Below are 24571 nucleotides of genomic sequence, written 5' to 3' on the forward strand. Positions count from 1 at the left end.
TTTTTCTTATCATTATTTTGTCTTTTGCTAAAGCAGATGCTCTATAAAGATACTAATTAAAGAGTGATTTTTAACTTACATTTAAGCTCCAACAAAAAAAAAAAAAAAAAAAGATTTACATTTAAGTGTATATGCAGCTTTCTATATATTATAGGTAGTGACATGCCTTCTATATGCCAATTAATTATCACATTTAGTCCTTAATGTGTAAGGCAAAAAATAAACACTGGAAAGATAACTTACGACTCTAACAAAGAGATATGTACTATTTTTCACTTCTCATTGATTTTTAAATTGATTTTTAATTAGTAAAATAGGTTCCAACAAAAAAAAAAATTAGTAAAATAGGTGGCCCAAAAAAAGTCACTATGCACACAACATATGTGCTCTTTAAAATAAGGGAAGCTAAAAGATGAAATCAAACTAAGAAAAAAGGAAAAGAAAAATGGTTTGAAATTTGGGTGCCTGAGACAGCTAGAAAATGACTCACATTCAAGCTAGCATGTTTGCCTATAAGATGAAGACAGATTGTTGTCATCCAAACACATTGATCAAGGGAGTTAAAAATGTACAAGTTTCATATATGCACCCAATAGATCTACAGAGAGTTGCTTGTTCGTTTGAATAGGCAATGTTGAATCATGCATGAAAAGTAACACCAAGTATTAGTGGTGAGAGAGAAATCTGTAATGATGCTTCGAGGAAGTGTTTCTCTGGGTAAAAGGAAGGAAGGACCAAAATGCGATAAAGCTTGATGAAACTGCATTTACTTCTCTAATCCATGTTTCTGCATCTCAACAACATCGCTTCCTCTATTTCTTCTTCTCCATTTCCTACTTCTTCCTCATGGCTGCATATGTAATATGTGCTGGAGTTGGGGCGGCCTTGGGAGGCTGTGGTGACTGGCTAGGACCAAAATACCCCTGAATAGATAACAGAAGTTAAGAATAATTTGACAAAAAATAGGATTGTCCTTCAATTACTACAAAAATGAAACTACAATGGCAAAATTGACGGAATTGAAACTACAAGGTTAAAAGTGGTTGAAGTGTCAAACTACAGGAACCAAAAGTGACTTTTGGCCTTAAAATAAATTCCATAGGTACATTTTATATATTTATTCAACTTTAAAACAAAATATACAAACATCTCGAAACAAGTTGTAAAAGCTAGCAATGAAGAGAACTCATTTGAGATTATTCAAGGTGATAATTCTTCACAAGAGAATATAGGATAAACGTGAGGATACTTCTCTGGAGCAGGCTTCAGTGATATGAAACTCTTGTATCTATTAAACGTCCCAACTTTCCTTCATGCTGTACATCTAACGACTCAATAGCCATATATGGCAACTAAATAGAAAACTGGAAGCATAGCTTCATACAAAATACCGCGGTTTCAAAGCCTGCAACAGTTCCACTGATCTGGCAGTACAATGGACATCTAAATGCTCCTCAATCTGTCAAAAAAATGTGGGATTGAATTTGGCTAATCTACCGAAAAAAGGCGGTGCTATTGCTTTGGAGCATGCTTCCCTGAAGTAAAAGAAGCTTTTAAGATGGCGAAAATTTGAACAGCTATCAATTGTCAAGCACCAATCTGCATTATATTCAATCATTACCTCTGACACTAATTTCCAGGCTTCTCTGAGAATGGGCTCTTTCCAAGTATGGAGCAATTAAGGCATCCAATCTCACCAACCAGAGTGCAACTGCAGATGTTGTTTGGGGCATACATGCAAAGGACGCAATCAGTTCTTCACTAAAATTACAAGAACCTTGCACTATATTGCATTCAGCCAAACATGAGGTACGTCTTAGTCGTTTCACCCATAGCTTATGAGCAGATTTTTTCCAAGCACCCAACAAAGCATCTTCTGGCATGTCTGACTACATAAAGCAGAGGGAGGTGGAGATCAATATAGCACGGAAAAACATTAAATTTTTTGGCTACATGGATGGCACACGTTTCTTCAGATCAAAATGAAGCTCAAATGTTGTATGGCAAATCCTGCAGTGCTTCTTATCTCTCCAATACAAATCATGACAACTTTCACATCTAGTAAGTGTATCAAAATAGGATCGTTTACCATGTTTGACAGCATTAAGATCTATGTAAAAGGAATTCCATAACCATGAATCAAATGCTTGGATTCGGCTCCATTTCTGTTTCTGTTGTTCTCCTTTCTTTCTAACTTCAAGAGCCACAACTCCAGATGAAGGCAGAGAATCATTTGCAGTTTCAGAGAAGTTGTTGTCTACATCAGATAATGGTGAATAAGTGTCTTCTCTAACACTATCCAGTTCAGATTGATCAGATTGCGCCAAGTTGTCAATTCTATCACTATTTACCATTCTACTTGACATCGCTTGGCATCGTTTCTCTATGGATTCAATAGGCAGAGCCTCTCGTTTACCCCTGTCATCCAAAACTGACAGAAGTAAATATTATAACTTATACAAGGTCAAGCAATATGTACTACAATCACATTGATCGTATAACAAAAGTTCAGCATAATACCTCTTCTGATTCAATCACCTCCCAGTGACCATCTTCTGAAGATTCGAAATAAACCCTTCTATGTCCAAGAAAAGCCAGTATCTATTGTATCAGACCCCAAAAACACAGATTACATTGGGTGTAAGTCAAACCGCACTTCTCTTTCTTTTGTAGAGAATCTCTCGTCAGAGAACTTTGAGATTGACCCTGAAGAATCCATAGGGTGAAACTTTAATGTATAATCTTCTTTTACACCACTCGTATGTCCTGCATGGACCCAGGTTGGCCTGGGCATGCCATGTTGTTTAGTTGATAACCTCTTAATTTTCGGCTCTGAACTAGAATGAGAAGAAAAAGAGAGTTGGGCGCCGCCGCGATTTCATCCTAATCGTAAGGAGTAGCCTCCAGGGAGTTGGGCGCCGCCTAACGCCCGCCTATGCCGCCTAGGCCGCCTAGCGCCCGCCTAGGCCGTTTGGGCGGGTCCGGGCTGGCGTTTTGCCGTTGAGGCGTCGACCAGTTGAAGCGCGCAGGAGGCAGCGACGCTTAAGGTGGCACTGAGGCGCTGCTTGTTATGAAGAAAGACGGAGAGAGAGAGAGATGAAGTCGAAACAGCGAGAGGAAGGAGTGTAGACTACGCTGGGAAGAAGACATCTAACCTAACAGGTTGGGTTTTGTAAAATGGGCTTAAACATTGTATTAAAATGGCCCTATATTACTTTAGCAGTTTTTTAAATTTTTTTATTTATTTTTATATCAAGGTCCCAGAAAATACAAAAGTAAAAGTCGGATAATATCGAGGTTCGAAAATGTTAAACTTATAAACCGCCATAATAATTACGGCTACTTGAATTTCATTGAATATTCAAATAATATTTACTGTTAAAGTATTTATATATATAATTAAGTTTACACCATTCAAATGATATTATCTTACAAAGGACTGAGCACGTTCCATTTAATGAGGCAACCTCATAGTAGTGGGAAAAATAAAAACAAAGAAAAGGTTTCAATGTCCATGCAAAGATTCTATATATATGTTACCTCTATTATGAAACTAGAACCTGCATGAAGAAGATCAATTGGAGCCACTATTGCGCTCAACTTTTCTTCAATGCTTAAATCTGAATATTCGCCTTCCATTAGTCCTAACAACCATACTTCTCCTGTATGGCTCTCATCAATTTCGGTGTATACTAACACCATGTTATCTTTACTTTTGCCATGGTTCATATAAGCCGCTTGGCTATACTGTATAAATAGAAATTTTAAAGGTATAGCCGCAAGGCTAGATTCTATAAATAGAAATTTAAACAGTAGAGCCGCACGGCTAGATTCTATAAATAGAAATTTTACACGTCTATCCGCTCGGCTATACTCCATAAATAGAAATTAAGGGGTATAGCCGTGCTGCTATACTTTTTTTTTTTAAAGACCTTGGTATAGCCGTGTGGCTGTACTGTTTATTTTTAAAAATTAAATATAAAAAAAAAAGGATCCGCCTAATAGCACTTATCCGGAGGATTTTTATTTTTAAATTTTTTAAAAGAATATAGCCATGCGGCTATACAAAGGGTCTTAATTTCTCACTTTCCACCATAAAATCGAAATTTTCTCACTTAACCTTCTGGAACTGAAAAGTTCGGCCACCATATAATATTTTAATATAATTATGTGTATAATACTTGAATTTTGTATGTATTATCGAAAATTTTGTAAAAAAACACGTTTATTAAACATGAAAAATATGTACATATGTGTATTGTACTAAATCTTTAAGACGTGTATGCAAAACGAAAGTATTATTAAAAAAAATACATACGTATATGTATAATACAAGTGTTAAACGGGAAAATGCTAAATTATTTATACTGGTAATAACTCTCGAAAAGTTAAAAATCAAAAGAGACAATAGAGACTCGGGTAATGGCCAAATAGTAATGGATAATGCTCTAAACTACTCTTATCGATAAAAGAAAATTAGGAAAAGATTTTGTTTTTTGAAAAAGGATCTCAGTGTTGTAAATGCATGAGTTAGTGGATGACCACCATACCTCTTAACATTCACCATTTCTAATTCTATGTAATCTATACACTAAATACCATAGTTATGGACTTGTAATTTATGAGTTGTTAATGTCTTCTTATCACTGTCAGCCTATAAATAAGAGGTTTTACCAGGATGAGATATAGAAGTTGATTGACAAAAATTCTATTATCTTTCTCTACTTTCCAATTCTCTCTACAATTTTCCCTAGTTATATAACACCCAGTATATATTTAAATACTCTTTAAAATTTATTTTAATATTTAAAAAGTATAGATATTCAAATACAAATTTTCACTCAAGAAACCCAAAAATTAATCTTAGGATTTCGGTTTTGCTTCGATTCCTACACTCTGAATTTTCCCTCTCTTCATGGATCAAGCTAAGGCTAGGGTTTTCTCTGAACGGCGCGATCCATTTCCATCTCCTCGGAATGCCACTCTAAGTTCCCTTATATTTTTTTTCAAACACTTTCAGTTTTCATTTTCTAAAATCTTCACGGTTCAATGTATTTATTGATTATTATTTCAAAATCAAGACACACTTCATAGTTACATATTAGAATGTATGTACGTATGTTATGCTTTGCTTTTAGACTATTCTGTTTGGTTTCCGAGAAAATAGAATAGAAAGTGAAGTATGAAGCGGGTTTTGTGTGACATGAAGGTTGTGTGTTGCTTTGGTCTCTAAAGATGGGAGGTGTTTTGTTTTTCCACAGGACTGTCATTTAATTTAAAATATCACTAAATTTTGATAGAACTGTGGTGGACTTTGTATTTCCTTCATGTTTACATGTGTTTTGTATATGGCTTTTACATCTGAATTTTGATATGAAACTAATCATGGCAGCAAGTGCTTTGTATTTGGAATGATATTTGTTTTACCTGTGAAACGTTTTCAGTTTTTTTTTTTTAGGTTGAAGCGGTTACAGTAAGTAGCACCTATAAAAAGCATTGTTCGACTCTCTGTTGCACATGATGAATTAAGTAGGATGATGAGTTGGGTTGTCAAATGAGTTTAAGGCTTTTGATAATGTTATTGAATGATGAAACCATACTGGAGGATATATGAGTTGGAGCCTAATTAAACTGGGATTGGGCAGTTTGATGCTCATGCGAATGTAGATCAAACAAGTAGTCATTGAGGATGGATGATGATGGTGACATTGACATTTTTTTTTCCAATTGGAACCACAAGAATCCAACTGATCGCCATTTTATTGTCTCTTGCCTTATCGCTGCTCTAATTGGAATTTTGACTATAGCCTACATGTGGATTGCCATAGTAGCATGTCCAATGAAACAGGTGATATTTGTGATTTAGGTCTATTCAGAAGGTTGACTCTATCCCCTCTTCATGTCTGGTGGATTTTTGAGCTCCATTAATGAGATGGCATCTTCAGTATGTGCAACTAATAGGAGTCAGAGAAACAAGTCCAAGCATGGAAATGCAACCCCTATTGTTTAACAGTAGAGTCGCGCGGCTATGCGCTATAAATAGAAATTTTACAAGTATATCTGAAATTTAAAAACCTATTTTTGGAGAAATTATTTCATTTTTGGACGACACAACAAAAACATCAGTCTATCTGTTTCCTCATTTTCATGAACACACAATTCTCAAGAACTACATCTAACATATTCATATCTATCAAGTTTATTTGGGGAAAGAGAGGGTACAATTTAGTCTAAAAATTAAAACCCTTTCCATAATTTTAGTAAGAGATTAGGCTTCAAGCCACTCCACAAGTGAATCTGGGGGTTCATAATTTGAAGCAAGGTCAAGAAAACAAAAAACAACAACATCAACCTTCGGTCCCCAATCTGCCAAACAAGTAAAACGTAGAGCATATCAGCAAATAATCAGCATACTGTATTCTCATTTGGTCAAGCTGGTCTATTTCTACCACATCAAATCATATTCCTGAGGCTTCTGCAATATTATCAGCATACTATTGTGAGAACAAGAAGAAGCCCATGTAATAAGATATGCTTAATAATCCAAAACCATCATGAGGATTCTGAAAAGACCACGTATCTCTATCATATCTTCAGCAAAAAATTAAAAATAAATAGTCTGAGTAATGGCAGAAGGCATCTTCTGGTACTCTTTCTCCATATTAAATGAAATTATGATTTTAGTTTACTTTTAATGAAATAAATTACCTCGAAGATTCATAAACTAGTGGAGGGATCTAGTAGACAGTAGATTGTGAAATTATTCACATACATTTTTAGCCAACGAGATTATCAACATACTTTAAAGTGCAAAACAAGTAAGAAACAAGGTGAACAGTAGTAAGGAAAACCACAAGGAAAAAATAGTAACAAGCTCTGCGAGTTCATACTTGAACTGCATCAAGTGGTATTAGAGCGTCCCTTCTGCATTTGGATCCTTCCTTGAGTTTAAAGCAAAGAGCTCTCACAGCAGATGCTGCACGTGTCCTGGACAATGCAAAAATGATGCGCTTTGATGAGAAAAGTAGCAACTTCTATTGTACAGAAATTGGTCGAATTGCATGCCACTTTTATATTCAATGCTCAAGTGTTGAAACATACAATGAAATGTTGAGGCCCCACATGAATGAGACTGAGGTTATTGTTTTTGTGAACTATATTCTCTGTATTTTTACTCTATTTTCCTACCAGTTACACCCCAATCATTTCTTCTATCAAACTCTATTTTTAGTCTCTTATACATGTTGAACAGGTTGAACTTGCTCGCAAGTTTGAAGGACTAGAGCATTTTAAGAATGATGAACACCCATAGTTTTCGTTGATTCAGGCAGGAAAAAAAGATGAAGAAAGAATAATTTATTTCCTGGATCTTATTATTAGTATCACACCTTTTATTTATTTTAATACATGCACAAATAGAAATTATAACAGTATAGCCGGTCAGCTATACTCTCTAAATACAATATATAACAGTATAGCCGATCGGCTATACGCTTTAAATACAATATTTTAGCATTATAGCCGCAAGGCTCGACTCTATAAATAGAAATTATAAACGTACAGCCCCACAGCTATACTTTCTAATTACATTCGAATATTTTAAAGGTATAGCCGGGCGGCTGTACTCTTTAAATATATTCCAACGAGCACGAAGCTTGCACTCGTAGAGGACGGAACTTTCTCTCGCAGTCACTGCTTCGTCCTCTGGGTAAGGCACCGAAAAAAGACCCAACCCACCTTGGCGCCCGGCCGCCTAGCTACTACCTAGCCGCCTAGCGACCGCCTAGCCGCCTAGGGCCCGCCTAGCGACCGCCTAGCCGCCTAGGGCCCGCCAAGTCGCCTAGCGCCCGCCTAGCGACCGCCTAGCCGCCTAGCCGCCCGCCTAGGCCGACTTTTCGAACACTGCGATTGACTGAAAGTATTGCTAATGTATGAGCGAAAGCGGCAATCAAGAACAGATCCTGTACAGGGACATGAGTGCCATAATTCACTTTTTCTTGCTCCGATGATACTTCTTTAAGCAAACCACCAGACTTGCAAGTTCATTTGATTGATAAGCGTTCATCAGAACATTACAACAGAAATTCTGTGGTGAGATTTTAGAAAGTTGGAACCTGTTCACTTTTTTTAGTTTGTTTCATAGGGATATATGTTGTATGTCAATCATCTTTATGTAGATAATTTAATAATCCATCCTTCCCTATTTTTCCACTAATAATTTTGTTCTTGAAAAAATACTGAAAAGAAAAAGGTTTTAAGGGATTACCAGATACCACCAGAATGTGCCCTATTCAACCGACCCTTGAAAGCGTATCTAGTTGAGATGAACATTTAGATTTGGTTCTTTAATTTAGGTTTCTATGAAGATCTTCTCTTAGTTGTCTTAGACCTATAATTTATTTTTAAGGTCATTGCTTTATTCTGTCTCACTTGCCTCTTTTTCTTGCAGGTATGCCATGTATGTTTTGTGTGCTGTGTTGGGGGTAACCTGAAGCACTGTGGAAAATGCCTTCAGTCGTGTCATCTCCAATGCCTAGATAAGCCCCATAAGGAAAAGAAACACATTGAAGTATTAAAACCGTTCCGACAAGTCTTGATGAGGTTCCTTCCCAAAGGGATGCATATGGGAATAATTCTAGTGGCAAGAAAGTAGGCTCATCTTCAAATGCTAATGCTGGAGCATTGGTTGATAATAATAATGTTGGACGGAGGTTAGTTTCTCAATTGGTGATGAATTCCGCTGTAATTATTGCTTAATTTGTAAGACAAACTCATCAGCAGCAGCATTTGAAAGAAAAAGCAGCTCTGAATGAGATGGTAGCTCGCCAAGATTGAATACATCAAACTTAGAAGACACTGATTCATTCTCCAGAAATAAGTTAGATAAATTAGGTGGAGATTCATCTGCGTGAAACAAGTTGACCACCCCATTGATTACTTTCTGCCGAAGGAATAAAAGAAAAAAAGATATGGATGAGAGTCTAATATACAAAGGAAATCACTGCCCGTGGAAAATAGCTGCTCATTGATAACCAAATTGAATAATTCTGTTTGTACTAATACCAGTTCTTATGAAGAAACTTCCCCTGAAAACTGCTCAGTAGATCATGAAGCAGATTTGAAGCACTCCAGAGAGGTATGTAATATTAAGCCTATCTTTTGTCAATTTGGAAATAATGTATCTGCCTATGTGCACAAACACAATCATGTGAAATGAGAAATAGAAAATGAGATGCGACATGGAAAATACATTCTCATTTACATGTATTCTATAATAATACATATGTATAAAAACAAGGTCAGAATAAAAGGTGCATCATTGTTAGTGCTTAGTTGTCCTCCAGTGGCTGACTGACTCCACTATTATGTGCATCCTTAACCTGATACTTCATTTCTGTATATGTCATTTGTAATACCGATCTAATTTCTTTGCTACGGATAATTGATTTTACATATGCTCGTGCTAGATCTGCTGCTGCTGGAACTAAATTGTAGGTTCACATTAACTTCAGAACTTATTGGTTTCTTATATTTTAATTGCTTACTTCATTCATCGGGTCAGTTTGATGCATGAAAAAGAACAACTTCATGATGAGGAAAAGACAGGCAGTGACGCCTTACAACAGGCTGGAGAAGTACTTGGCCAGAGTGCTCAAAGTGCAATGGATGTTGAAGTTCTTTGCATGGATCATTTAAGAAAAAGTAGTGATCCTAGAGACTCCTCTTCTGAAGCTGCAACTCTATGTAAACCAGGAAAAACCCATGCATTGATAAAAGATGAAGCTCAAGTTTTATCAAGTGCTGATCTTAAAGCAACAGAAATCCCTCATTTAGGCAGATCACTTCCTTATTTGGACTTGTCTGTTATCCCCACTGGTAGGACTTCATTAATTTCTAGGAATGCATTTGAACCAGTAACATTATCAATTCACATTGTGTTTAACTTACAATACTCTATCTAAAGGAATTCTTACTAGCAGATTCATGTGGCACTGTGGAATGCAATGTTGACTTAAACTTGAGTTCTCAGAAGCAACCTGACCAGGTTGCGCCAAAAACTATGTGGGACTCCTTGGATTCTACTAGCAGAAATAATGCCACTGTATTGCATGAACTGTCTCTTCCAGAAATGTCAGCTGCGAGAATTGAAAGAGTAGAAACTCATGCTTCATGGTTACACAAAGATGCATTTGAATTTTTAGAAGTTGGTGACAGCTGCAAAGATGATGATAAAGTTAGTCCTCTATTTTCCAAGGAAATTAAACCAAAAAACCAGTGTCTGCAGGTGAGATTTGTAATCTTGTTGTTTGAAGTTTTGGGGATGATTTGGCTGTCAACTAATCTTATTTACTTTTCATGTTTGGAATTTATTCCAGCCATTTTCAGAAGAAAAAACCAGTGACATTTTTCGACCAGTGACAACACAGCCTGTGGCGGCAGCTTCTATAGCTACAGAACAAAGAAAAATTCTTCAGTTGGGAGGCAAAAATAATCAACAAGAACAAGAATCTCCTCTGTTACTAGGTGTATCCTTATCAGAAAACCAACTGCAGGATGTGCAACCAATACCTGCTTCAGTGCATTTCCCTTCTTGAACTCTGTCATTGAAACCAGAGAATTTATCCGAGATGCAGCACTCTAGTCTTCCTCGAGCCATTTATCATCAGTATTGAGACACAAGCTTATGCATGATAGTATTGTAAGCCGAGCAAGAGCTTTCAATGAAAGGAGTAGTTTTCATGACAAATATAAGCCGTATAGTACCATGTGGTTTGAAGAGGAGTTGGATTTTCTTTGGATAGGTGTGAGGAGACATGGAAGGGACAATTGGGATGCTGTGTTAAGGGATCCAACATTGCACTTCTCGTCATGGAGGGTGGAAGAGACTTAGCTGAGCGGTGGGAAGAGGAACAGTCAACACTTTTGAGTGGCATGTGTGTTCCTTAATTCAAGTACTCAATAGCACAAGGCAGTTCTTTGGACTACCACTACTTCTTGGGTCCAAAAACAGGAATCTGGAAAGAAAATATAGGAGATGAACCCGGACTTTCATTTGGCAATGTTGATGCGGGTAGAGGAGGTAATGGTTGGAGGAGGCCATTATTCCAGCCGGCTTATGTTTGCAATAATGACAATGAACACCTCCATAGGCCTATTAGTTACACAAAGAGGACATCTCATTTTCATTTCCGAAGGGAGAAGTATGACGAGGATGAATTTAGTATTTTAAGTAGAAGTAGGAGTATGGCAAAGGGCCATTTACTATCAACTAATGGCCCCACAACTTGTGTTGGAGCAAAGGGAAACTTGCCCCACTGGCTCAGAGAATGCTTTCGTCTGTATGATCTTTCATGGTTTCACTGGTAGAGTCCATGAATGTTGTTTCATCTTTGAATGACTGAGGCTTGGAACTTTTCTTGGCATCTCTGAGTGTTCCTCAATCCTTCCAACTCTGTTGATACCTCTTTCATACTAGGCCTCTTTTTCCCATTCAACCTCAAACACCTTGTTGCAAGCTCAACAATTGCTCCAACATGCTCCATCTCTGCCTCTCGAACCACTCGAGGATCCAAAATCTGAACAAGTTCGTTTTCCCTTGGCAGTGAAATGAAAGAAGCAACCAGATTCTCCCCGTCATCTTTAGCAAAAGAAAACGGGGTTTTCCCAGTTAATATTTCTAAAAGTGTGACTCCAAAGTTGTAGGTATCACTTTTATCTGTAAATTTACTAGATTGGAAGTACTCTAAATCCATGTATCCAAAAGTTCCTTGTACTTCTATGGTTAAGTGAGTTTTGTCAAGGGGAACTGATTTTGAAGTCCCAAAGTCAGATACTTTAGCACTGTAGTTATGGTCTAGAAGAATGTTAGAAGACCTGAAGCGATGTTCCAATGAAAGTGATGGTTTTTCAATGCGCATCTGTTGGATATAGTATTGCCGTGCGGCTATACTGTATAAATAGAAATTTTAAAATTACAGCGGCGTGAGTTTAGTTTATGAATAGAAATTTTAACAATATGCCGTGCGGCTATGCTCTGTAAATAGAAACTTAGAGTATAGCCGCTCGGCTATACACTCGCTGTACAAATAGAAATTTTACAAGCATGGCCGCTCTGCTATACGCCATAAATAGAAATTATAACGGTATAGCCGTCCGGCTATACCCTTTAAATACACAATTTTAATAGCGTAGCCGATCGGCTGCACGCTTTAAATATTTTAAAAGTATATCCGCATGGCTATACTCGTTAAAAGTATAAAATTAGTTTCTTTACTTTTTTCTTTGGGCAGCTTCTGTTTTTTAATTACTTTAATTATTGTTTCTTTGGTGAAAAAATAGAATATTTTAAAGGATAGCCGCACGGTATACTCTCTATTTTACAAGTATAACCGCCCGGCTTGAACCCATAAATAGAAATTATAACATTATAGTCGTGCGGCTGTACTCTCTGTATACAATATATTAGCAGTATAGCCGCTCGGCAATACTGTATAAATAGAAATTTTAAAAGTATAGCCCGAAGGCTGGACTCTATAAATAGAAATTTAAATAGTAGAGCCGAACGGCTATACGCTATAAATAGACAAGTCTAGCCGCACGGCTATACCCCATAAATAGAAATTAAGGAGTATAGCCGTGCTGCTATACTATCTATTTATTTATTTAAAAAAAAAATAGGAACCGCCTAATAGCACCTATTCGGAAGTTTTTTTTTTTTTTTTTAAATTTTTTAAAAGAATATAGCCATGCGGCTATACAAAAGGTCTTAATTTCTCACTTTACACCATAAAATCGAAATTTTATCACTTAACCTTCTGGAACTGAAAAGTTCGGCCACCATATAATATTTTAATATAATTTTGTGTATAATACTTGAATTTTGTATGTATGATTGAAAATTTTGTAAAAAAACACGTGTATTAAACATGAAAAATATGTACATACGTGTATTGTACTAAGTCTTTAAGACGCGTATGCAAAACAAAAGTATTATTAAAAAAAAATACATACGTATATGTATAATACAAGTGTTAAACGGGAAAATGCTAAATTATTTATACTGGTAATAACTCTCGAAATGTTAAAAATCAAAAGAAGACAATAGAGACTTGGGTAATGCCCAAATAGTAATGGATAATGCTCTAAACTACTCTTATCGATAAAAGAAAATTAGGAAAAGATTTTGTTTACATGACGTTAGCTCTTAGCTGGATTCACACAAGCCACAATGAATCTCAGCCATCCATCTAGCTCAATTCTAGGATTACTACTAGTGGCTGTTTTTAGCCTTACACGATGGAAGCCTTACACTTGTCATTCTCTAGGACTAAGTGAATACACAATTAACACTCTAGGCTTATATGAAGTCAAGCTCATTGCTTACAATTCTACAAGATTATTACAAAGATGACTTTCAATTCTACAAGATTATTTAAAAAAAAATACAGTTTTTTGTTTTTCTTTACAGCAATGTACATTTGACAACATTTTATTCCTGCTTTAAAAAACTAGAACAAGAATACATGAACAAAATCTGAATCCTCCGTTGACTGAAACAGTAAAGAGGCTGCCATAATCTTCACAAGAGAATATAGGATAAACGTGAGGATATTTCTCTGGAGCAGGCTTCAGTGATATTAAACTCTTGTATCTATTAAACGTCCCAACTTTCCTTCATGCTGTACATCTACCGACTCAATAGCCATATATGGCAACTAAATAGAAAACTAGAAGCATAGCTTCATACAAAGTACCGCGGTTTCAAAGCCTGCAACAGTTCCACTGATCTGGCAGTACAATGGACATCTAAATGCTCCTCAATCTGTCAAAAAATTGAGGGATTGAATTTGGCTAATCTACTGAAAAATGGCGGTGCTATTGCTTTGGAGCATGCTTCCCTGAAGTAAAAGAAGCTTTTAAGATGGCGAAAATTTGAACAGCTATCAATTGTCAAGCACCAATCTGCATTATATTCAATCATTACCTCTGACACTAATTTCCGGCCTTTTCTGAGAATGGGCTCTTTCCAAGTATGGAGCAATTAAGGCATCCAATCTCACCAACCAGAGTGCAACTGCAGATGTTGTTTGGGGCACACAAGCAAAGGACGCAATCAGTTCTTCACTAAAATTACAAGAACCTTGCACTATATTGCATTCATATAATCGGTCCTTGTTGATGGCACCAACAAAATCACCAAGAACCTGCACGAGTAAATAATAAAGAAACTGATGGTTCCGACTAGAAAGTAAACGAAAAATAGATAGTGTGAAATGAGGAAAATAGAAAACCTGCAAAAGCTCAGCCAAAGATGAGGTACGTCTTAGTTGTTTCACCCATAGCTTATGAGCAGATTTTTCCCAAGCACCCAACAAAGCATCTTCTGGCAAGACTGACTGCACAAAGTAGAGGGAGGTGGAGATCAATATATAGCACGGAAAAACATTAAAAAATTTGGGGCGAATAGAAATGTCTTCGATATATAATCTAATTTAAGCATCAGACAATCAAAAGGTTCAGGCCCCAAAATCCAACTACCAGAGGCCAGAACTAATCAGATAGGGCAGGTGGATGCTAATCAACCATTCTGCTCCATTCACAGCAGTATGCATTTTCATCAATCCCTTCCCAGTAACACATGCTAAATTCCTCTTTTGGCCTTGTTTTCCCGCCATCCCCATCCCTTCATCTAAAATCTTATTGCACTTCAGAGATTTTCTCTGCTTTTATTTATTTATTTATTATATAAAAGCTATTGGATTTGATTGCATTTGGTTTAAGAAAAAGCAAGTAAATATTATAACTTATACAAGGTCAAGCAATATGTACTACAATCACATTGATCGTATAACAAAAGTTCAGCATAATACCTCTTCTGATTCAATCACTTCCCAGTGACCATCTTCTGAAGATTCGAAATAAACCCTTCTATGTCCAAGAAAAGCCAGTATCTATTGTATCAGACCCCAAAAACACAGATTGCATTGGGTGTAAGTCAAACCGCACTTCTCTTTCTTTTGTAGAGAATCTCTCGTCAGAGAACTTTGAGATTGACCCTGAAGAATCCATAGGGTGAAACTTTAATGTATAATCTTCTTTTGCACCACTCGTATGTCCTGCATGGACCCAGGTTGGCCTGGGCATGCCATGTTGTTTAGTTGATAACCTCTTAATTTTCGGCCCTGAACCAGAATGAGAAGTAAAAGAGAGTTGGGCGCCGCCGCGATTTCATCCTAATCGTAAGGAGTAGCCTCCAGGGAGTTGGGCGCCGCCTAACGCCCGCCTATGCCGCCTAGCGCCCGCCTATGCCACCTAGGCCGCCTAGCACCCGCCTAGGCCGCCTAGCGCCCGCCTAGCCCCCGCCTGGGCCGCCTGGGGGGGTCCGGATTGGCGTTTTTCCGTTGAGGCGTCGACCAGTTGAAGCGCGCAGGAGGCGGTGACGCTTAAGGTGGCACTGAGGCGTTGCTTGTTATGAAGAAAGACCGAGAGAGAGAGAGATGAAGTCGAAACAAAGAAAGGAAGGTGTAGACTACACTGGGAAGAAGAAATCTAACCTAACGGGTTGGGTTTTGTAAAATGGGCTTAAACATTGTATTAAAATGGCCCTATATTAAAAAAAGTAAACTTTTTTTAGCAGTTTTTTTTTATTTTTTTTATTTTTTAAATATCAAGGTTACAGAAAATACAAAAGTAAAAGTCGGATAATATCAAGGTTTGAAAATGTTAAACTTATAAACCACCATAATAATTACGGCTACTTGAATCTCATTGAATATTCAAATAATATTTACTGTCAAAGTATTTATATATAATGCAGTTTTCACCATTCAGATGATATTATCTTACAAAGGACTGAACACATTCCATTTAATGGGGCAACCTCATAGTGGTGGGAAAAATCAAAACAAAGAAAAGGTATCAATGTACATGCAAAGATTCTATATATATGTTACCTCCATTCTGAAACTTGAACCTGCATGAAGAAGATCAATTGAAGCCACTATTGCGCTCAACTTTTCTTCAATGCTTAAATCTAAATATCTGAATATTCGCCTTCCATCAGTCCTAATAAATTTGGCTAATCTACCGAAAAAAGGCGGTGCTATTGCTTTGGAGCATGCTTCCCTGAAGTAAAAGAAGCTTTTAAGATGGCGAAAATTTGAACAGCTATCAATTGTCAAGCACCAATCTGCATTATATTCAATCATTACCTCTGACACTAATTTCCAGCCTTTTCTGAGAATGGGCTCTTTCCAAGTAGGGAGCAATTAAGGCATCCAATCTCACCAACCAGAGCGCAACTGCAGATGTTGTTTGGGGCATACATGCAAAGGACGCAATCAGTTCTTCACTAAAATCACACGAACCTTGCACTATATTGCATTCATATAATCGGTCCTTGTTGATGGGATGGCACCAACAAAATCACCAAGAACCTGCACGAGTAAACAATAAAGAAACTGATGGTTCCGACTAAAAAGTAAACAAAAAATAGATAGTGTGAAATGAGGAAAATAGAAAACCTGCAAAAGCTCAGCCAAAGATGAGGTACGTCTTAGTTGTTTCACCCATAGCTTATGAGCAGATTTTTTCCAAGCACCCAACAAAGCATCTTCTGGCATGACTGACTGCACAAAGCAGAGGGAGGTGGAGATCAATATAGCACGGAAAAACATTAAAAATTTTGGGGCGAATAGAAATGTCTTCAATATATAATCTGTTTTAAGCATCAGACAATCAAAAGGTTCAGTCCCCAAAATCCAACTAAAATAATCCCACTATTTAGGGTTAGCTACCAGAGGCCATAACTAATCAGATAGGGCAGGTGGATGCTAATCAACCATTCTGCTCCATTCACAGCAGTATGCATTTTCATCAATCCCTTCCCAGTAACAAATGCTAAATTCCTCTTTTGGCCTTGTTTTCCCACCATCCCCCATCCCTTCATCTAAAATCTTATTGCACTTCAGAGATTTTCTCTGCTTTTTTTTTAAAAAAAATTTATTTATAATTATTATATAAAAGCTATCGGATTTGATTGCACATAAATCTCAAAGTCACATTCTAATTATCGAAACCATGACCACTTAATTCATTCCTAGGTTGATCCTCAACTGAAGTCCTATTCTCCTCCAGTCTTTCAAAGATATGTGTAGCTTGAAATCTTTTTAACTGGAGGACATCTTCATTACTATAACAAACAAATATCAGAAAATGCAAAGCTAAAATCCAAATGATGGGTTACCTCAATTGCATGCATTGCAGCTCTTAGTGATTGGATCTGTGATGAGAGGACCTTATGCTTAGGAAAAGTATCACTCGCTTCTTTCTCCTTACATGTGGCTACATGGATGGCACACGTTTCTTCCAGATCAAAATGAAGCTCAAATGTTGTATGGCAAATCCTGCAGTGCTTCTCATCTCTCCAATACAAATCATGACAACTTTCACATCTAGTAAGTGTATCAAAATAGGATCGTTTACCATGTTTGACAGCATTAAGATCTAGGTAAAAGGAATTCCATAACCATGAATCAAATGCTTGGATTCGGCTCCATTTCTGTTTCTGTTGTTCTCCTTTCTTTCTAACTTCAAGAGCCACAACTCCAGATGAAGGCAGAGAATCATTTGCAATTCCAGAGAAGTTGTTTTCTACATCAGATAATGGTGAATAAGTGTCTTCTCTAACACTATCCAGTTCAGATTGATCAGATTGCGCCAAGTTGTCAATTCTATCACTATTTACCATTCTACTTGACATCGCTTGGCATCGTTTCTCTATGGATTCAATAAGCAGAGCCTCTCGTTTACCCCTGTCATCCAAAACTGACAACAAAGCACACAGAGCCTGCATTTGGTTTAAGAAAAGCAAGTAAATATTATAACTTATACAAGGTCAAGCAATATGTACTACAATCACATTGATCGTATAACAAAAGTTCAGCATAATACCTCTTCTGATTCAATCACCTCCCAGTGACCATCTTCTGAAGATTCGAAATAAACCCTTCTATGTCCAGGGTCATATGCATTATAAGGGCCCAAGAAAAGCCAGTATGTATTGTATCTACGATCAGACCCCAAAAACACAGATTGCATTGGGTGTAAGTCAAACCGCACTTCTCTTTCTTTTGTAGAGAATCTCTCGTCAGAGAACTTTGAGATTGACCCTGAAGAATCCATAGGGTGAAACTTTAATGTATAATCTTCTTTTGCACCACTCGTATGTCCTGCATGAACCCAGGTTGGCCTGGGCATGCCATGTTGTTTAGTTGATAACCTCTTAATTTCCCCTGAACCAGAATGAGAAGAAAAAGAGAGTTGGGCGCCGCCGTGATTTCATCCGAATCGTAAGGAGTAGCCGCCAGGGAGTTGGGCGCCGCCTAACGCCCGCCTATGCCTCCTATGTCGCCTAGCCCCCGCCTACGCCGCCTAGGCCGCCTAGCGCCCGCATACCCCGCCTGGGAAGGTCTGGGCTGGCGTTTTGCCGTTGAGGCGTCGACCGGTTGAAGCTCGCAGGAGGCGGCGACGCTTAAGGTGGCACTGAGGCGCTGCTTGTTATGAAGAAAGACCGAGAGAGAGAGATGAAGTCGAAACAGTGAGAGGAAGGAGTGTAGACTACGCTGGGAAGAAGAATACATCTGACCTAACGGGTTGGGTTTTGTAAAATGGGCTTAAACATTGGGTTTAGCAGTTTTTATTTTTTATTTTTTTATTTTTTAAATATCAAGGTTACAGAAAATGGAAAAGTAAAAGTCGGATAATATCAAGGTTTGAAAACTTATAAACCACCATAATAATTACGGCTAGTTGAATCTCATTGAATATTCAAATAATATTTATTGTCAAAGTATTTATATATATGCAGTTTGCACCATTCAGATGATATTATCTTACAAATGATTGAACACATTCCATTTAATGGGGCAACCTCATAGTAGTGGGAAAAATCAAAACAAAGAAAAGGTTTCAATGTCCATGCAAAGATTCTATATGTATATATATGTTACCTCCATTCTGAAACTTGAACCTGCATGAAGAAGATCAATTGGAGCCATTATTGCGCTCAACTTTTCTTCAATGCTTAAATCTAAATATTCGCCTTCCATCAGTCTTAACAACCATACTACTACACTAGAACCGAGAGTCCAAACTCCATATTTTTTTCAAAATCATTTTTAAAAATGGTGAACAAAGTCTTTGAGTATGTAGACTAGTAATAAGTTATGGGTTTATCCAGAGAAAGAAGACAGAAGAAAATAGAAAAGAAAGTGTGGGATGACTTGATAAAAAAAAAAAACAAAAGCAAAATTGGTGCATTTGGATGAGGGAAATAAACTTGGGATTTTGACAAAACTCAAAATTTCTAAATTGACATGAACCAATTTCCGTGTTTGGATAAAAAAACATAGAAATTTAGAAATTCCGCGTGGGAAAAAACATGGAATTTGGAGATCATAAATCCCAACTTTAAATTCTATCTAAAAGTCGTCATTTCTAAAATCCCAAGGGATTGAGTTTTTAAAATAGAAGACTTTACAAATAAATGTTAAATTCCGTGTTTTAAATCCGTCACCCAAACAAGAAACTTTACAAATTCTAGAACATTAATTTCCGTCATTTAAAATTCCGTCATTTATGAAATGCTTTGTACTTTTAAATTTCCTCATCCAAACGCACCATAAAAGATTAGCATAACCTCTTCGGCTGGTGGGGACTGAATTCAGACTTTGTAAGAACATATAACTAGGTAAAGTTTCAAAAGTTGAAAACACAGAACAGAGACATGAAGAAAATGAAACAAATAAACAAATAATTCAGATGGAATCACAAATTCCATATTGCGAGTAGGATCAAAATGGTTTGCTTCTGATCATTGGTTAAAATAATAATATTAAATAGATCTAACTATGATCACAATTATGTATCCCAAACCAAATTATAAGCACATAGCAAGAACATCCTCTCAGACAAAGCTATATAGCAACAACTAACAAAAGGGATCAGGGAAATTAGTAATTGCTTGTATATATGGCTTCCACCTTCCATTCCACCTATATAAAATCACACTATTTCCCTGCATTGTGCAAAGCCACATGGCAAAGTCACTTTGCATGCTTGCTTAGTCACAAAGCAGGACAACTTTGTACAACAAAAATAACTTCAGTATTATATCTCTACCTCTACCATTATTTTTCTTTTATGATCCATGGACTAATCTGTCATGCAGAATCCTTTGCCCCAAGTACCTGCACCACATGCACAACAAACGAAACCAAAATGCAGGTTTAAGCAGCAATTAGTATAAGATTTTCGTGAAGATTATGTATATATGATATGTTTTCCAAGTATACTTGCCTTCCAAGCATCATGACAGTAGCTTGAGGATTAGCACCCAGAGAATCATCAATAACCCTCAGAGAATCAATACCAAGAACTCTATATCCTTTATCAACAACCCTCCCAACTTGACACCCTCCATGATAGTGCCATATGGTCTGTTGGAAATTTTGGAAATAACATATATTATTAAAGCCTTAAATTTTGGAAATTTTGCAAAATACATACAGTTTAGGAAATTCTTGCAATGAATTTAGATGGGAATTCTGAAATTCCACAATCATCATAACTTTGGTGCAAATAAACTATCAGATAGAAATAGGGAGCAGAATCTTCAAAACAATAACAAAAAAGGAATCTTGGGTGGGAATCACAGACAAGGATTGGAAAAAATTGGCCGCCTAGGCCGATTTTTCCAACACTATTTAAAACTCCTACAAACTATTTCAGTTGTTCTCAAATGATCCATAACTCTAATTAACATCACAAAATGACATACATATGGGAATCACAGACAACGATTGCGAAAAATCAGCCGTCAAGCGGCTAGTGGCCGCCAAGGCCGATTTTTCCAACACTGTTTAAAACTCCCACAAACTATTTCAGCTGCTCTCAAATGATCCATAACTCTAATTAACAAGCACAAAATGACATACATATGGGAATCACAAACAACGATTGCAAAAAATCGGCCGCGTAGGTCGATTTTTTTTCCAACACTGTTTAAAACTCCCCCAAACTATTTTAGCTGTTCTCAAATGATCCATAACTCTAATTAACAAGCACAGAATGACATACATATATATATATATATATGCATAGTTCGAGAATGAAATTACCAAAATGGCATTGATGTCAACCTCAGTGAGAGCTTCTAGTCTCTCTGCGAGCTCTCTTTTCCTTAGCTTTCGCTGCTTTCTCTTTGCCTTTTCCTGGCTTCTTCGTCTTCTGCCCCATGTCTGGAAACACAGCCAAAGAGGCCCAGACTCAGCGCGAGGGAGAAGAGAGAGTTATTTGGATAACGCTAATACTACGATTTTTATTATTTAAAAATAGTATTGCCACTCGGCTATACTATTTGTGACGCGTGGCGAAATGTGCGCTAGCGCCAGGCGGGTCCTTTTTGTTTACAAATAGTATAGCCGATTGGCTATACTTGGTTTTTGTTTTTAATAAAAAGCGTATAGCCGCACGGCTATTCTCGGTTTTTTATTATTAAAAAATAGTATAGCCGCGTGGGGTGGCATAATTCTGAGTGGTTTATTCTTCTTTCTAGGATGGTATTTATATGTGTACAAGTATACAAATCCCATCTAATATGGGAATCCTACAATTATACAAGATTGCAATTCCTAATTTACATCAATAAAATGATTTACGCTAACATTCTCTCTTCAAATGGACATGTGAAAAAAAAATCAAGCTATTTTGAGACTTTCTCATACAGGAATCCTATAATTATACAAGATTATAATTCCTAATTTATATGTGTCAAACCGTGATTTGCATCATTCGAGGAAATTGGCCTCTCCACACGCATTTCTGCGCATGCGAGAGGTTATTTTTTAAAAATGCCAACTAAAAAATTTCAGTAATTATATTTGAAAATGCCTGTTAAAAAATTTCAGTAATTCATTGAATTGTGGCGGTCCTGCTTTTATGGCCTTTTCTATTTTTGTTGATTTTTTTTTTGTTGCTAATTTCATTTTTAGGGAATACTCGGGTTGCATCTCAGCAGCAGCTTGACATTTTCCGTGAGGAGCACAGTAAAACGGTGGCTAGTAACTACAATGTTATTTTGAAGGGGAAGCAACTGCCCTTGTCCCTCTTGAATGACCATCAGAAGGTATGATGCTTTTGTAAAGTCTAGGTTTTAGAAAAAAAAAAAAAAAAAAAAAACTTTAACAAGGAATCAGAAAATCACAAGTGTGCACAAATAACATTCTGAGCTGAAGTACTAGTTATGTTCCATTTCCTTGGCAAACATAAGTTTCGGAGCGATATTCATCAAGCTTCGATGCATGACTGACTTAACTTAAAAAGAAAAAAAAAGAGAGACAGAGAGAGTTGTTTAGGGCTGCCTTATTAGATGCAATGTTGAAGCCACTGGTTTTCATTTTTTTATTTAGCTTGCAATTATCTTCATACCCAAAAATTGGCTAACCCCGGCTTGTAAAAATTTTAATGGCAACTTAACCCTTCAAAATTAGTGAATACCTTATAATGAACAATAAATTTTTCTATAGATTTCCTAAATTGACATGCCTCACTCTTAATGAAAACAGATGAAGAAGATAGCCTATGGTTGAAATGTTTTTTTCTTTTTCCGGCTAATGGCATAGTTAATCATTGTATTCTAGTTTGCTAAGTTCATGTTCTTAAAATCTGTGAAGCAAACCAGAGTCCATCTCCTGGAGAGAGAGTCATTTTCCGATGCATTTGGACCTAAGACAAAGAGGAAGCGTCCAAAACTCATCGCAGCAGATTATGAGTCTTTAGCCAAGAAAGCTGATGGTTCTCAGGGTAACTATTTCTTGTCTGAGAATTTTTTATGTGCTTGATATTCCTGGTTGTAATAAACAATTCGTTCTATTTCCTGATTCTTTGGTTAGTGTTTTTGTGTATGATTTAGACTGGAGGGTTTCTGAGTAAAAAATTGCAAGTTTATGTGTATGAATTTTTTTTTGGGGGTCATTTTCTTATTTCCAATGGTTCTGCATCTAACTTGTTTGCATCTCTTTAGACGTGTTTCAGCAGAAGCATGCTGATGACAATACTGCAGAAGGTAGTGAAGGGGATGGTTTTAGGGACCTGGTCCGGCATACAATGTTTGATAAGGGTCAAAGTAAACGTATCTGGGGTGAGGTCTACAAAGTTATTGACTCTTCAGATGTTGTTGTCCAGGTTTGTTTGATATTAGGGGTCTCATTTATTCATTGGTGAAAAGATGAGGGGAGCTGTGATGGTCGCCATTGCTACTACAATTGGTAGCATTCTACAAGGATGGGATGATGCTACAATTGCAGGTACTCATCAGCTGCCAAATTCTATATCAGTTTGTTCTAAAGTTTAAAGTTAGAGATGTTTGAACTAACATACATTTCAAGCCGCCTCCATTTTCTACTGATATAAGCATTTTGGGCAGGCTGATTTTAGCAAACGAATTGAAGAAACATAGAAGATTTGGAGCTGGGGTGTCATGGGTTGATGTGCCTGGGATGGGATAGTAACTTAGCAAAGAGGGGTATGAACAGAGGTACAGACCATGCAAGAAGCACTTGAAGAGCAAAGGGTGCAAAATGAAGAGTAGAGGAAGAAAAATGAGCAACCTGAAATGGAGATGATGAGGCTTGGTGAGGAGCAAGTATACTGGACTATTTCATCCAAAATTCTTTTTTATTATTATAAATTATTAAATAGAAATCAATATTGAAAGTGCACTAATTTCAAATTACTGCACTTTTTAAAAAAAAAAAATTAACTAATATATGTGAATGGGGACTGATGGCTTTAAATGTAATATATAAATAATATTATTAATGAGTTAATGATAGAATGAGGATTGATTACCCAACGTGAATAGTACAAGATGGCTCACTGATGTAATTGATACGTCCCTATTTTAAAAGAAACCATTCCAATATCAGTAGGCAAACTTGGGTTGACTTAACTGAATGGCTTGTATCTTAAAAATGTATTTGTTTAAGGGAAAATAGGGAAGAACTGACTCACTAAATGGTACCCTATAACTAATAGTAACGCCAAACTAGGACACTGATACAACAATGGTGGCTGCATAGTCTCAATTGCTAGTGGAGACAAATAATTGTCTCAAAAATCAACTTAGGGGACAAATCAAAATCAGTAGGTAGTGTGAGTTTTTTTTAGTAGTGATTCCAACAAAATTCCCCATCATCATTGTTGTCACCTTGATAATGATCAAACCTACGATCATCACCCTCGAAATTTAGGCTTGGATTATACAAGAAGTCTTCAGATTCTGATATTGGTTGGAAAGAGACACATTCCGATTTACCCTCTTCCAAAATTTTGTCCCATAAAGATATGTTGTTGTCATCGCCGTCGTTTTTGTTGTTAAGACGATCACACACTCAAAATTTGGGGTTGAATTAAACAAGACGTCTTCAGAATTTGCTAGTTGATGAGTCTTATCATATGCCAAAATTCTATCCCAAAAAGTTCCATCATCGTCATTGTTGTTGCCATGTTG

At 36.9% G+C, this 24571-nt stretch overlaps 2 protein-coding genes and 4 pseudogenes across 3 annotated transcripts; 3 read left to right on the plus strand and 3 right to left on the minus strand.

Moving 5' to 3' along the window:
- Positions 1–1448: 1448 nt before the first annotated feature.
- On the minus strand, positions 1449–3702 carry LOC110773326 (homeobox-DDT domain protein RLT3-like; annotated as a pseudogene).
- A 2924-nt stretch (positions 3703–6626) lies between these two features.
- On the plus strand, positions 6627–9217 carry LOC148295078 (uncharacterized; annotated as a pseudogene).
- Positions 9016–11820, plus strand: LOC110773327 (uncharacterized; annotated as a pseudogene). The gene is made up of 4 exons (XR_015835138.1): positions 9016–9136; positions 9563–9876; positions 9981–10285; positions 10377–11820. The product of XR_015835138.1 is annotated as an uncharacterized LOC110773327 (transcript).
- LOC148295079 (wall-associated receptor kinase-like 4 pseudogene) lies at positions 11385–11918 on the minus strand (annotated as a pseudogene).
- A 4507-nt stretch (positions 11919–16425) lies between these two features.
- LOC110773328 (homeobox-DDT domain protein RLT3-like) lies at positions 16426–18183 on the minus strand. The gene is made up of 4 exons (XM_088252377.1): positions 17953–18183; positions 17246–17848; positions 16524–16628; positions 16426–16473 (listed from the first exon to the last, which is right to left on the minus strand). Exons 1-4 carry the CDS (start codon positions 18181–18183, stop codon positions 16426–16428), a joined length of 987 nt encoding a protein of 328 aa, XP_088108503.1.
- Positions 18184–21183: 3000 nt separating this feature from the next.
- On the plus strand, positions 21184–23567 carry LOC110773329 (nuclear/nucleolar GTPase 2-like). The gene is made up of 6 exons (XM_021977840.1): positions 21184–21217; positions 22053–22186; positions 22734–22863; positions 23084–23244; positions 23288–23366; positions 23497–23567. The coding sequence occupies exons 1-6, from the start codon at positions 21184–21186 to the stop codon at positions 23565–23567; spliced, it is 609 nt and encodes a 202-aa protein (XP_021833532.1).
- Positions 23568–24571: the final 1004 nt, after the last annotated feature.

This window comes from Prunus avium, chromosome 4 (assembly GCF_965620075.1).
Source record: "Prunus avium chromosome 4, drPruAviu1.hap1.1, whole genome shotgun sequence".
NCBI classification, from domain to species: domain Eukaryota; kingdom Viridiplantae; phylum Streptophyta; class Magnoliopsida; order Rosales; family Rosaceae; genus Prunus; species Prunus avium.